This window comes from Trachurus trachurus (genome assembly GCF_905171665.1).
Source record: "Trachurus trachurus genome assembly, chromosome: 3".
NCBI lineage: Eukaryota > Metazoa > Chordata > Actinopteri > Carangiformes > Carangidae > Trachurus > Trachurus trachurus.
The window spans coordinates 8850329-8865144 of record NC_139893.1 but is presented as its reverse complement, the minus strand read 5'-3'; the positions used below and the strand labels follow the sequence as shown (position 1 = coordinate 8865144).

The 14816-nt window shown below is 42.5% G+C and overlaps 1 protein-coding gene across 10 annotated transcripts in view; it reads left to right on the top strand.

Moving 5' to 3' along the window:
* Positions 1-14816, top strand: part of tjp1a (tight junction protein 1a) — a 57264-nt gene extending 42448 nt beyond the window's left edge. For 4 of the 10 annotated variants that reach the window (XM_084001791.1, XM_084001788.1, XM_084001795.1 and 1 more), the window contains 11 exons: positions 462-806; positions 1753-2007; positions 3364-4242; positions 4989-5071; positions 5273-5449; positions 6420-6526; positions 6618-6874; positions 8021-8175; positions 8268-8488; positions 10531-10674; positions 13967-14816. In XM_084001791.1, coding sequence (XP_083857917.1) covers positions 462-806; positions 1753-2007; positions 3364-4242; positions 4989-5071; positions 5273-5449; positions 6420-6526; positions 6618-6874; positions 8021-8175; positions 8268-8488; positions 10531-10674; positions 13967-14061 — 2718 coding nt within the window. In that variant the 3' untranslated portion in view covers positions 14062-14816. The remainder of the gene's footprint in view (positions 1-461; positions 807-1752; positions 2008-3363; positions 4243-4988; positions 5072-5272; positions 5450-6419; positions 6527-6617; positions 6875-8020; positions 8176-8267; positions 8489-10530; positions 10675-13966) is intronic. The other 6 variants (XM_084001796.1, XM_084001789.1, XM_084001792.1 and 3 more) reach the window with 2 other exon arrangements.

The following is a 14816-nucleotide window of genomic DNA, read 5'->3' as shown; positions in this document are numbered from 1 at the left end:
GATTTTTCGCCGGCTTTGTTGTAAAAAAAAAATGCACATGGCTGAGAGGAGGGTTAGCAAAACAGAGGAAAAGCGACCAGACTTGCATAGTTCCCCTTTAATGAAGATTGCTGACCTATCGTCTAGTGTATTCTGAGATTTCGGCTGAGATCGTTTGTCCCAAGCTCTAAAACCTACTCTGTCGGAGAAACTGTAGTAGATATTAACTCCCTCTCAATTCAATTCAATTCAAATTTGCTTTATTGGCATGAATGTTACGAGAACTATGTTGCCAAAGCATCAAGAATCAATGAAACAAAACAAATACAACTCGCAGAATCATATACGAATAAATGTAATAATTATACACAGATCGAGTGTCATTAGGCAGTTACAAGTTGTTATATAATGAAAAATACTGTATATATACGCATAGTTTATATTAAATGATCTCTCTCTCCCTCGTATCGTCTCGTTCCCAGGCTGACGGAGCGGCCGAGGACGACCTGGACATCCACGACGACCGCCTGTCCTACCTGTCGGCGCCGGGCAGTGAGTATTCGATGTACAGCACCGACAGCCGCCACACCTCTGACTACGAGGACACGGACACGGAGGGCGGCGCCTACACCGACCAGGAGCTGGACGAGACACTGAACGACGACGTGGGTCCGCCCACGGAGCCGGCCATCACCCGCTCCTCGGAGCCCGTTCGCGAGGACCCGCCCGTCATCCAGGAGCCGCCCGGCTACGCTGGCTACACAGTGCAGCCGGACCCCCTGAACCGCATCGACCCGGCCGGGTTCAAGGCGCCAGTGCCGCAGCAGGTAGCGTTTCTGAGAGCTGCACGTCTCCCCTGTTGTCTGGAGGACGTGGTGTGCGTTAGAAGGGTTTTCTGGAGGCGCTATTGAAGGCACCTTTTTTATTTTTACAGTTATTCTGTCTATCTACTAAACAATATCAGTGGGAAAGTGAAAACTTTTGTGGTCAGGTATTTATCGCAATATCTATATAAATATTAAATTATACATATATAATATATATAATAATATAATATTTATTCAATCTATCTGCCTCTACATGTTGTTGATTGATGTTTGTGAACGTGTGTTTTTTTATTTTTGAAACGGAGAAGAACTTGATAAGTTTTACTGTTACTCTTGTACCCTGTATTAACACAAGCTGTCTTATCAGTGTGACTGTTGCTGATGTCACTGGGAAACCAAACTTATATTTGTCCGCGGGTCTGTATCAGTATTCACCTATGTGCACTTCCTTACCTTTTTGTTCTACCTGTGATTGGGACTGTGACCATACGACAACCAAGAAAAGTATTAATGTGCATGTTGGCAATACCCGTGTTAATCCAGTGTAACTGTGAAATGTATTTATCAACACCCGATTGGCTCGTGTGATCCCCCCCCCCACCCAAATCTAAACATTTTGTCGTCTCATGGTGTGTTAATGAACATAAAAAGGGAACAAAAGAAATTACTGTATTGTAACCGTAGAATTAAAATCACAGTAGTATTCTCTACCGATGAAAACTTGTCCTGCTACTAATTCCTAACTCTCAGTCGCATCCCATTGGTCGATCTTACAGCTACTGTTAAAAAAACACAGAGGCAGGTTATTATTGGCTGTTTTTTTTGTTTTTATTCTTTGTTTATTTCTTTTAAATAGGAGCAGACCCATGAAGGTAGTAGCACTTGTTTAGGACTGCACCGTAGTGTGTCAGCGCGTGTTATTAAACATTTCTGAACCACTTCACAGAAAGCAGAGGCCGCTGCCGTCCCTAGCACCCCCCAGCAGCCTGAGCCCCTGGCTGAGACAATGCCCCCTCCTGCTGTCGACGTTACTGTAAAAACTGTAGGGGGTCTGAGCCCTGACGAGGCTCCTGCAGCTCCCCACAGCCAGCCAAGCCCCAACCAGGAGGCTGGCTCGCTTAGGAGGCCCTCCCCGCAGCTAGCCCCTAAGAGCGTCACTCCAGATCCTCTACAGTCGGCGCTGGCCAGTTCCGAACCAAAGGTATCCACCCGACCCCTCCTCTGGATGCTCCGTGACCCGGCTCGGCCCAGCTCGGCTCGGCTCGGCTCAGCTCGGTCTGACCTGGCTGACCTCCTGTGCTGCTGCTGCTGCTGCTGCTGCTGCTGCTGCTGCTGCTGTTGCTGCTTCCTGTCTACCTACCTACCTACCTACCTACCTACCTACCTGCTGCCACGCTTCTCTCTCTCTCCTTCCGCCCTGCATGTGCGCTGCTGACCACAGTGCTGCCCAGAAGAGACAGAGATCTGTGTGTATGAGAGTGTGTATGCAGCAGTGTGTGTGTGTGCACGTGCCCCCCCCCCCAAAAAAAAAGTGGCGAGCAAAAAAAAAACGCTGGTAAACAACAGTGGGCTTGGAGGTGACGGCTGTGCCTACATGTTAGAAGAGCAGTGGAGATCCTGCAGCTCTCACTGTTGCTTATCTTATATCTCTGCATGGCCGCAACATGTTTGCCTCGTTTCTCTGAATAACCACTAGAAGTAGATCTGTTTGTGCTGTATGTATTTATTTATTTATTTATTTATCTATCAAACTGAATGGATGGATCGTTTCTTTGTAAAAGTAGCCACTAATTTTCCAACCATTTGTATCTATATTTTCTATCTTAAAGCCATTTCCAAAGTTAACAGAGATCGTCTAAAGAGAAACTTTCTGTAGATATTTGGATGGATAATTAATGGTTACTTCCTGAATATGGGTATTTTAAATATGTTTTTATACGACGGGTTTGTGCTTGTAATTTTTTTTTAAATATTATTGTGGATGTTTGAGTTGCCTTTATAATTGCATCAAGACAGTGGGTGACATTTTCCATGGTGTATGCTACAGTGCACACATAAACCATGAATTATTACACAAATTATTTATTGACCTTCTCTATTTAGTTTATGTTAAATTTTAACGTTTTGGACAAAAAAAAAACCTAAACAAGTGAAGAAAATTGATCCCATTGTTTTGTTGTATTTCTTTATACCACTTTGTTGTTCTTTGTTTATTTTCAGTGTTTAATTTAAGGTTGCAGTGGTTACATTGTGATGTTTCAAGCTGCCATGTGTGTTTGGCTGTGCTGCAGTTTCTGTTTTAATCTAATATCTTATCTGACCAGTAACCCCTCCCTCTCAGTTTCTCTATTTCAGGTCTGTCCCTTCGCGTTTTTTCCTCTTCTCCAATTAATTTCACTTGTTTTTAATATTTTCCTCTTTCTTATCCTTTAACTGAGCTTTTTGTATGTCCAGTTTCTTAAATATCACACATTTTAAATATCTATGCAGTTATGTTTGTGGATCCTGTGCGGTTGTATTTACCTCGTTCTTTGTTTTTTCTGTATTTCTCCACTAGATGTTTCAAAAGGATCCATACAGCACAGACAACGGAGGGAGAATCGGTCACAGCATGAAGCCTGTGAACTACAACAACCCTCCGCAGGGATATCACCCCCCCGACCAGCAGCAGCCATACAGAGATTACGACCACCCGCCCAGCCGGTATGATGTCAGCAGCAGCGGTGTCAGCAGCGGAGGCGGCGGTTACCAAGAACCAAAGTACCGTAACTATGACTCTAACGCGCCCTACGAGAACAGTGTGCCTCACTACGACCAGCAACAGTGGAACCCGTACAACCAGCCGCTCTCTACTGCCAACAACAACAACTCGCAGGGCTACGACCCCCGTCTGCCGTACGGCGACGGCCCCGACTCCCAGTACACGCCTCCCCTGCGCTACGACGAGCCCCCGCCTCAGCAGGGATTCGACGGCGGGCGGCCTCGTTACGGCAAACCGACGACGACGACGGCAGCTCCGGGGCCCGTCGCCCGCTACGACGACCCTCCTCCTCCCGCCCCGGGCTCCGACCTGCACTACGACCAGGACCTGAGCCCCTACCCCGCCGCCGCCCGCTCCCCGGACCCCGCCGCCACGCAGCGATCCGCCTACAACCAGGGACCACCGACGCTGCAGCAGAAAGGCTACAAACCTCAGCAGCAGTACGACCCCGCGGCACCTGCGCCTGTGAGTTCTGACACCAGCCCCACGCCTCCTCCCAAAGCGGAGGCGCCCTCGGCTTCGCCCGTGGAGGCGCCGATAGCCGTGCCCGAGCAGTCGGAGGACGATCCCGCCATGAGGCCCCAGTCGGTCCTGACGAGGGTCAAGATGTTCGAGAACAAACGCTCGGTGTCTATGGACCGAGCCCGAGATGCAGGGGACTCGTCTGGAAACAGGGTAAAATCTTTAGCTCATTTGTTACAGAAACATGCGCGTTTCATTCTTAAAGGGATAGTTCAACATTTTGTCAAATTGGTCCATTGTCATAATCCCTATAGTCATAGCAGTAGGTTCATTACCTTTAATTGTCGTTGCAAGCTATTTTTTGAACGGCGGAGCAGATCTGCGAGCTGCTCAGAGCTATGCTACGGAGGCTCATGGGATTTCTTGGTGTCCCTCATCAAATACACAATCCAACAACTCCAAAACGCTCTCGTGGACAAGTTGTGACCTGCACATTCACCACGCTATGAGGCAAATTCAGAGACTGCTTGCTGAAAAACTTGCCCCGACAGGAACGTGCATCAGCGGTTTTGCATGAATTTACCTCTAAAACAGCTCCGTCTCATAACGTTCTGTTATTATCTCATAGCGTGGTGAATGTGCAGGTCACAACTTGTCCACCAGAGCGTTTTGGAGTTGTTGGATTGTGTATTTGATGAGGGACACCAAGAAATCCCATGAGCCTCCGTGGCGTAGCTCTGAGCAGCTCGCAGATCTGCTCCGCCGTTCTAACAAAAGCTTGCACCTACAATTAAAGGTAACGAACCTACTGCTATGACTATAGGGATTATGGCAAGGGGCCAATTTGCCAACATTTTTAACTATCCCTTTAACATTTTGTAAAATCGGCACGTAAGAGTTGAACACAGATACGCTAATGTTTTATTTTACTAATGGGTTCATTGCTTTTGCCCCTGAAGGCAGCAGAATTACCCCTGAAGGCAGGAGGAGTGATCCCTAAAGCAAATTCACTGAGCAACTTGGATCAAGAGAAAACCTTTAGGTAAGCCTTGAAGCTTCTCACCCTGATTACAGTAATACAGGAATAAAAATGTGTTATTATTCACTTTGATTTCCACATCATTGATCAATACGCCCAACTTCTTTTCATTTTATCCATTTTGTTGTTGTAATTGTTTTCTCCTGCTCTGCTCTCATTGTCTCCTCCATCTCTTTTTACCTACTTAACGCCCGCCCACCCCAGAGCCCCGGAGCCGCAGAAGCCTCAGTCCCAGGTGGCCGACGATATCGTGCGCTCGAACCATTACGACCCGGACGAGGACGAGGACTACTACAGGAAACAGCTGTCGTACTTTGACCGACTCCAAACCGGCCCCAACAAACCGCAGCCACAAGCACAAACAACCCACAACTATCCCAGGTGATGCTCGCTCACATATTCTGTCATGAAATGTTTAGATAAGATAAAGCTTCCCTCCTCTTTTATCCTTTCTGTTTTATATATTTACAGTTGTGCTCATAAGTTTACATACCCTGGCAGATTTTGTAAAATGTGTACCAAATCTCTGGATATCTTTTTATATCCTTTTCTTGTTTTATGAAGTTGAACAACCTTCTCCCTCAGGACTTTAGACAGTTCTTTTGCCAGTGCAGCAATGGATCGAATGTGCAGGTGTTTGTCCGGAGCCCAGAATCTCACTGACTTTTTAATACACAGACAGAAATTACAACACAAGTTACAGGTGTGGACAGTTACAGTTCCCCTTAGTCGCCATTTAAACATGTCTGTGTCAATTTATGTGTTTAGTATAAGGACAAAACTTTTGATCAGGGCCAATTCTGTGGTTGCACTTATCATTATGATTTAAAAAGAGCACAAACACAATTGTGTGATAATAAATGGCTTTGCCCAACCACTAACTCTGAATAATAAGATTTTTTTTTTTGCATGATCAGTTTTATTTTCTGAAACATGGCCAATATTTCACAAGTTCTGCCAACTTTGTGAATCTTAAAGAGGAACTATGCAGGATTTGTAGCTTAACTATGCTACATTTTTACCTTAATTAAACAGCTGTGGAGTAATTGTGATGGTTTAATAAATGGCTTAACTCGATATGAGGGGGAATGGAGACTCTCTGCCTTCCACATACGTGTCACTTATTGACTGAAAAACGGAGAGATGAGAGATTAAACTACACAAATATACACATCATAACATCGTAACATGATATATAACGTTATCTACCCCTCTATTGATTGATTTCTCACCGGCTTCGTTGTAAACAAATGCACATGGCCAGGAGGAGGGTTAGCAAAACAGAGGAAAAGCCACCGGACTTACATAGTTCCTCTTTAAATCAATGTTGTTTTTTTTGTCTCTGACGCAGGTCGGAGTCGGTGGAGAAACCGAGTCCAGTGGAGAAAAAATACGAACCTGTTCCTCAGGTGACACCATCTCTGCCACCAGCCACACTGCCCAAACCCTCACCTGAAGGTAAAGTTCCTCCAGTCTTATCAGTTCAACACACACACACGAACACACACTGCAGAGCTCGTTGTCTGACTCTTAGTGAATCTCCCCACAGCCAAACCTGCACGTGAGGACACTGTCCAGACCAACTTCCTGCCTCACAAGAGTTATCCTGAGAAGTCTCCAGTTAATGGCACAAGCGAGCAACCTCCGAAGACTGTGACGAGCACCGGGGCGCCACCAGCATCCAGCTACAACCGCTACACGCCCAAACCCTACACCACCTCTGCCAGGCCGTTCGCTCGCATGTTCGACAGCCCCAAGTTCAACCACAACCTTCTGCCCAACGACAAACCGGAGACCGCTCCCAAGGTAAAACTGACTTATTATTAAAGGTCGAATGTAAAAAACGGTGCAAGTGGAGATTAACTGTTGAGTCATAAGAGGAGCTGAATCAAAATCAGATGAATAGATTGTATCATTAATGATGCTATTAATCTGAGTTTAACCCTCCAGATTTGCTCCAAAGTCAAAATTTAAATACAGATTTAATAAGATGTTAATGTAAAAATGAGAGGAACATTTTGCAATTAAGGGTTCAATGATTTATTGATGTATGTGCCAACAGTGTGTCAGCTGTGATTATTCATGTATTTCAACTTTTTAAACATCGGAGCACATGGATTTGAGTTCACTTGTGCACAGTTTAAGTTTAACTTAAGTGGAAATTTGTCTTTTGCTTTTCCCACATAGAATTACACTGCACACACTGACAACTCATACAAGTGGACAAGAAATAATAAATAACAGCAGCGATAGGTTAAAATAAGAACAAATTATAGAATCAAAACAGAAAACCTACTTAAAATCAGGTGCAGTCATTTGCATTGTATAGAACATGGAATAAAGTGTTTCTTATAAATATTCCTGCTTGTACTATGTGTATGGTTTATATAGTGTATATACACGTGTATACTCTGTATTTGTCTTATGCAACAGAGCTCATAGCAGCAGGTCTGATTAATTTCTCAATTACACAACCCAGAGAGATTATTCTTGTTGTAATGTAACCTTGTTTTAAAATTAAAAGACATGAAAAAAAAAAAAAAAAAACACTTCAGTGATACATATTGTAACGATATTGGTTCTTGATGATGGTAATAATAATAATAATAATAGCAATACTGTAATATATATGGCAGAACAATTAAAAAATACAAAGCTGAAATGGAATAAAATCAACAACTATAATATATTTTATACAAAATAGTGTCTTTACTTAATTAAAATGCTTTTTTTTTCTTGTTAAAGACACTTTATGAGAATAAACAATGTTGCCTGTTTTGTTTATGTTTTCCTTGTCATTATTATCTTCAGTGCTGTGGTAGTTAAAAACATTTAGTTGCTTTATTGCTATATTTATTCCTATATTTATCTGTGTAACTCTGAGTGCCCTGATGTCTGTTCGTTGTTGTGTAACTCTTGTCTTCTCCTCTCTGTGTGTGTTTTTTGGAGCAGGGCCGTAGCTCCAGCCCAGTGAAGCCTCAGGTTCCTGCGCAGCCCCAGAACGCCGACCACGACAGCGGCCTGGACACGTTCACACGCACCATGGACCACCGCTCCAAATACCAGCACAACAACATCAACGCCGTGCCCAAGGCCATCCCTGTGAGGTGAGTAACACACACACACACACACACACACACCGAGAGTCTGAACGAACACACCGGTGTCACAGTCGAGTCGTTGTTGTTTCGTCTCGCAGCCCCACTGCCCTGGACGATGATGAAGATGAAGACGAGGGTCACACCGTGGTGGCGACGGCTCGTGGCATCTTCAACAGTAACGGCGGCGTCCTGAGCTCCATCGAGACGGGCGTCAGCATCATAATCCCACAGGGCGCCATACCCGAGGGCGTGGAGCAGGAGATCTACTTCAAGGTCTGCAGAGACAACAGCATCCTGCCGCCGCTCGACAAGGAGAAAGGTAACTCGTCGAAGATTCAATTGAAGCTAAGGGATATACTGACAAAAAAAAGGCCACACCAAAAATATTGAAACCGATATTTTCATGAATAAGGAAGCCTAACAATGTAACCAAGAGAAAAAAGACAAATTGGATGAAAAAAATGTTTTTAGTATTGTGTATCGTGTATTTTACAGCTGATTTAAAACACAGGTCAAAACTGACCCGAACACCATAGATAGTAGCAGAAAACTGACACAAGACGAAGGTTAATATACAGTATGTTGGAGCCGATACCTGAAGGTAGCACTAGCAGTGATGCTAACGGGGGAGAGACACAAGCTCATGAGTTTGTCCACAGTGAACAATAAAGGTACAGAAAATACAACATCAACCCAAACTCTTAAACTAGCTAACAGGTTGCCATAGCGACTGGCAGAATTTATAGTTTGAGGAACATGTAAACATTCGAAAAATTTATTTTATTTGGATGCAAAATCAGGACGAGTGCAGGATGAGTCATCAAATATCTGAATTGTTCATATATAGAGATAAGTTAACAATTAACATGTGGATACAGGATTAAAAGCTGGAAAATATGTTTTTCATTTCATGGGGTCTTTAAAAAAGAGAAGAAAAGAAAAAAAGAAGAAGATGGAGTTTCTTTATTTACGTCTAAATTATTGGATGCACGACAAAGACGGTTCAAAGGATCTGTCGTTTTTGATTTTTAAAGTTTAATCATCTTGTTTTGATTAACTGAGTAGGTCTGTGATGATTGACTATCAACCACTATAGAGTCGTTAGTTACTGATGTCGCTGTCGATTTTAAGATTAGATAATGATGATGATGTAAAATCAATGTGACTTTGTGGAAACAGTCGGTCACAGTGATGAACTTGCATCAGATTATCACCTTAAAATTTCAGCTCCTCTCAGTTTTATTCAGCTCAGTGTGTTTGCTCTCCAGTCTTTTTAAATTCACTCTCACCGCTCTCATGGCGTCGTGTTCAGATATTTTCACTCGGCACTAAACAGCAGACGGACACAGTGAGAGACCAGCTGCCAAACAAACCGAGGCTCTTAGCCGCTAAAGAGCAGGATATTCCTCTCATGAGCTACGCAGCTTAAAGAGAGTGAATAGACAAATGATCTGTAACTGTTAACAAGTTATTGCAGCTTGTATTGCAATCCTATCATATTTATTTTACATTTGGCACTAGACTGCCATAAGTTTCATGTGTATGTTCTGTATGTTGGTTCCTTTATGTGTTTCTCTGGTCTTTAAAGGGATAGTTCAACATTTTGGCAAATTGGCCCATTGCCATAATCCCTATAGTCATCAGCGGAGCAGAGCTGTGAGCTGCTCAGAGCTACGCTACGGAGGCTAATGGGATTTCTTGGTTTCCCTCATCAAACTCATCAAATACACAATCCAACAACTCCAAAACGCTCTGGTGGACAAGTTGTGACCTGCACATTCACCACGCTATGAGATAATAACGAAACGTTATGAGACAGAGTTGCTTTCAAGGTAAATTCATGCAAAACCGCTGATGCGCGTTCCCGTCGAGGGCAGTTTTTCAGCAAGCAGTCTCTGCATTTACCTCGGAAACAACTCCATCTTGTAACGTTCTGTTATTATCTCATAGCGTGGTGAATAAAGGTAACAAACCTACTCCTAAAACTATAGGGATTATGGCAATGGGCCAATTTACCAAAATGTTGAACTATCCCTTTAAAAACTGCTGTAAAGTCACATTTTGGAAAAGTGTTCAGGGTTTAATTTAATAGTGATAAAATTTTGATTAGTAATATAAAATACATTTGACAGTAACTTTATTAAAAGGCTCAAATTCTACACCTGAAATATTAAACATCTGTCATTGATATTAGATATTTTACTGAAGTCTATATGTAGAGGAAAAAGGAGCTGTATGAATGTGTGTTAATGGGTGATGTGTGTGTAGTAATAGAGTGACTACATTTACCATCAGATGAAGTTAATTCAGTCGGCCCATGTGTGTTTATATACAATTGTGTTTCTGTGTTTGTGTCCACAGGAGAGACTCTGCTCAGCCCTCTGGTGATGTGTGGACCTCACGGCCTCAAGTTTTTGAAGCCCGTGGAGCTGCGTTTACCTCACTGTGCGTCAATGACCCCTGATGGTTGGTCTTTTGCTCTAAAATCCTCCGACTCCTCGTCGGGTATGCTGTGCTCTCTCTGTTCTTCCGGGGTCGTTTGGGCTGGCTGTGTGACAGTGTGAGGGTTATGGGTCACTGTTTAATGGAGATTTTACCCCTGGTTTTGGTTCTTATTTTAAAAAAATTCTCTGACATCTTTCAGACATTTTAAACCAGATCATTTATGACAAAGAACCAATCTGGGGGGAAAATCGTGTTTTTTCATATTCATGGCTTTTGGGTTGAATCATTTTCATCATTTGTACCAATTAACTCACCCACACAATCTCTCATTAGCTTCATCACTGGTTTTTCTTTATGTGGTATTTATTAGTTTCACGTGCTTAAATTGCAGTGTTTCTCTCTTGGTTTTTTCACCTCTGAATCACCTTAACAAGTTTCCTCTTATTTCATTTAACATGCATGCACCAGACGCTTGGCTGTATAATCATTAAATTTCATCAGGTAGAATTAAAGTGCATGCTCCTCTGCTGAAGAATGATTTTCTCACATAGCCGCCCAAATCCTGACCTGAAGAACAGCTTCTTTCACATCCTCTGGAAATTGGGACACTGTCTCAACCAATAATGCCCGTCAAAAAAAAGAAAGAAAAAGAAAACTCAGACAAAGGCATCTTTGTACCACGTCTAAATTTAGCTTCCTCCATCGCAGTGTTTCTCCTCTTCAAAGGAGCTTTCAGGTGTCAGAAAACTGGTTTACTAGCAAATTGTGTTTTTCAGACTGGCCTCAGTTTATTTGCAAAAATGAGTCTTAGTTGTGTAATTGGATCAGGGGAAGATGTATGAAAACACATTTATAGCTCTCATTGGCTGCAGGAGATGAGCGTTCAACCAAGTGTCTTAAAATAAATGTAACTCAACCACCAGCAAATTGTAATTTAAAGACGACCACACCCAATTTATCTTCCCAACAGTTTAGTTTTGGCCTGATTGATAACGATTGCAAACAATTAAACAATTGATGAAGATGTAAAGACACAAAGTAGAGAATTGGAGAACATTTATTTGAAGCAAGTGCTGAGTTCAATGAGCGCTGCACAAATTAAGACCAAGACAAATTACTTTAGATAGTTCATTTAATCTATAACTGAGTAAACAAACTGAGATTTAAGAACCTAAGAAAAGCAGAATAAACTGACTCAGTTCTCCCTCGTCTTAATTTGATCCTTCGCTCTCCTGTCTTCAAAAACAGTGGTAATTCTGGCACTGGTCAGAATTAGCTCTTTAATTAGCCTCATTTTAAGGATGAGAGGTGCAGCGCTGAATGACACGTCCGCTCACCCCATTGTCCCGCTGAATTGTGGGAGGATTATGAGGCGGCGGCGTAATCCTCTTATTGTAAAGCGAGGCCACTCTCTCTCTCTCTCTCTGGCCTCCTCACGGCTCCTTCTGTGGTTTTTCTTTTTACTTTTAATTCGCTGCCTCTTCTCCGTTTTCCTCCTCTACAACTCTTCCACTCCTCTTCCTCCTCCTTCCTTCTCCTCCTCTTCCTCTGCTGCTTTTCTGCTTCTGTTGTCAATGTTCCTCTGTGGATCGATGTTTTAACTTAGAGCTCTGTAAATAACTGACCTCTGGTTCATGTAGAGTTTGATTTGAAAGCTGCATGAAACTAATTAAGTGTGAAACATGCACTGATATAAACCACATATATCGAATTATACAATATTCTTTTAAATTTACCTGCAGAGTGTTTGACCTCTATGAACAATGTTTTAAATTAATATTTAAAAAGAAGGAGATTATAACACTAGCAGGTTTTATTGACATTGTCAGGTCAAAGAAATCACAGAAAACTGAGTGTGATGTCTCATTTTTACAAATAAGAGCCGTTTAGTGGAGGTTTTCTGGAGCTTTCAGACACTTATCTCTGGTCATCCTCTAAGGATACTGTCTGAAAGTGCTACAAAACTTCCACTAAAGTGAAATTTGTGCCAGAAATATTTGGTACGACAACCTTCATAAAGGAATCACATGTTAACATGTTTGTTGAGGATGCACTGGGATCGAAACAATTTCATGATTTAATTGATTAGTTGATTGACAATCTCGTATTTTTCAAGCAAAAACAAGGAGTTTAATAAGACAATATAATGAATTTTTGTAATTATAGACAAAGCAATTAATGAAGTAGATAAATTGATAATAACATTAATGTTTATTTTAAAAACTCCACGGGACACTTTAACTCGCTATGAGATAATAACGGGACATTCCGAGATGGGAGTTGTTTAAGAGGCAAATTCATGCAAAACCGCTGATAATCATTACCGTTGGGGGCAGTTTTTCAGTAAGCAGTCTCTGCATTTGCCTCGAAAACAACTCCTTCGCATAACGTTCTGTTATTATCTCATAGCGTGGTGAATGTGCAGGTCACAACTTGTCCACCAGAGCGTTTTGGAGTTGTTGGATTGTGTATTTGATGAGTTTGATGAGGGAAACCAAGAAATCCCATTAGCCTCCGTAGCATAGCTCTGAGCAGCTCACGGCTCTGCTCCGCCGTTCTAAAAATAGCTTGCACCGACAATTAAAGGTAACGAACCTACTGCTATGACTATAGGGATTATGGCCATGGGCCAATTTTCCAAAAATGTTGAATTATCCTTTCAAACATATCCAAACACAACACATGATGAAGTCAGTGCGACGTAACATCGATCTTTAAAACCTAAACAGAAGAATGAGAAGATGCTCCTGTGATTATCTCCTCTTTTATCATCCACACTTCACCACAACATCAACAGTCGGCTCCACTCCTGCAGCCACATGTCACCTGTCTTCGTCCGTCTGTCTGTCCGTCTGTCCAGCGTGTGGATGGACGGACGGATGGACCGGCGCCAGACCGGCTCCGCTCGCCTCTGATTGATTACTGGAACTTTCCTCTTGGCACAGACCTGTATGTTTATAATTGCAATTACACCGAGACCTCACAGTCACTCAGGTCTAATTTGCAGTCAACAAGAGACCGGGGACCATCAATAAAAACAGAAAAAAAATATATATATACACTATATATAGCTTTTACTAGTCGTATCCTCCTGCCGTGTTTGGACCGAAGCCAGAACTTTGCAATATCACTTAACGACAGCTTGTAGACAATAGATATAATCGAATCTGGCTTTAAAAGGAGCTCATGACTTTGTTGTACGATAGATTTTGCGGTCAAGTGAACAGTGCTTTATAAAATGGATCCTAGCTTTAGTTGTAAATGCGAATCAGCTGTTTATTATCACTCACTGACCCCCCCTCCCCCTCCCCCTCCCCTAATCCCTCTCTCCTGTCTTTCTCTCCGTCCTCAGGTGACCCAAAGAGCTGGCAGAACAAGTCTCTGCCCGGAGACCCCAACTACCTGGTGGGAGCCAACTGTGTGTCCGTGCTCATCGACCACTTCTGAGGAACGACGAGGCAGCGAGGTGCGATGTTACTGAATGTGGAACCACGGTGGATGAACATGAAGACGATGGACACACACACACACACACACACACACACACACACACATTTACACACACATTTACACACACACACTCATATACATACAGATGGATGCACTCCAAACACACACACAGACATTAAGGAGTATGAAGAGGATCCAAGTCAGTGCTGTTTACTGCACCAATGGATGAAGGTGAAACTCTGATGATGATGTTGATGTTGATGATGATGATGATGATGATGATGATGATGATGATCACTACGAGCTGTTCTTTAAACTCTTTTTTCCCCCATTTTGAAGTTTTGATGTGAGATGAGAAAAAAAACACAAAAAAAACATTGATGATGCATGTCCCCATTGATGACGCCACCGAGGGTTGACGTCATATTTACTGTAACGAGATGTTTAATGTAATTTCTTACATGACTATAGACGGAAGGAGGCAGCGTACAGGCTTCAAAGATATTTATGCTATATATGCATACAGTATATATAGTAGTATAGTGAAGATTTACTAAAAAAAAAATAAAAAAAATTTACTCATGGATTCAGTCGACATCTGAAAGCAAATATGTATCCTCCACGTTGTGTTTTTTTTTTTTTTTTTTTCGTTTTTATTGTTTTTTTTCTTTATTGTCCACGTTGAGGGAACTTTAATGAAGGTTTGAGACAGAAACCAGAGACGTGACCTTTGCAAGTGTCTGTTGAAGGAG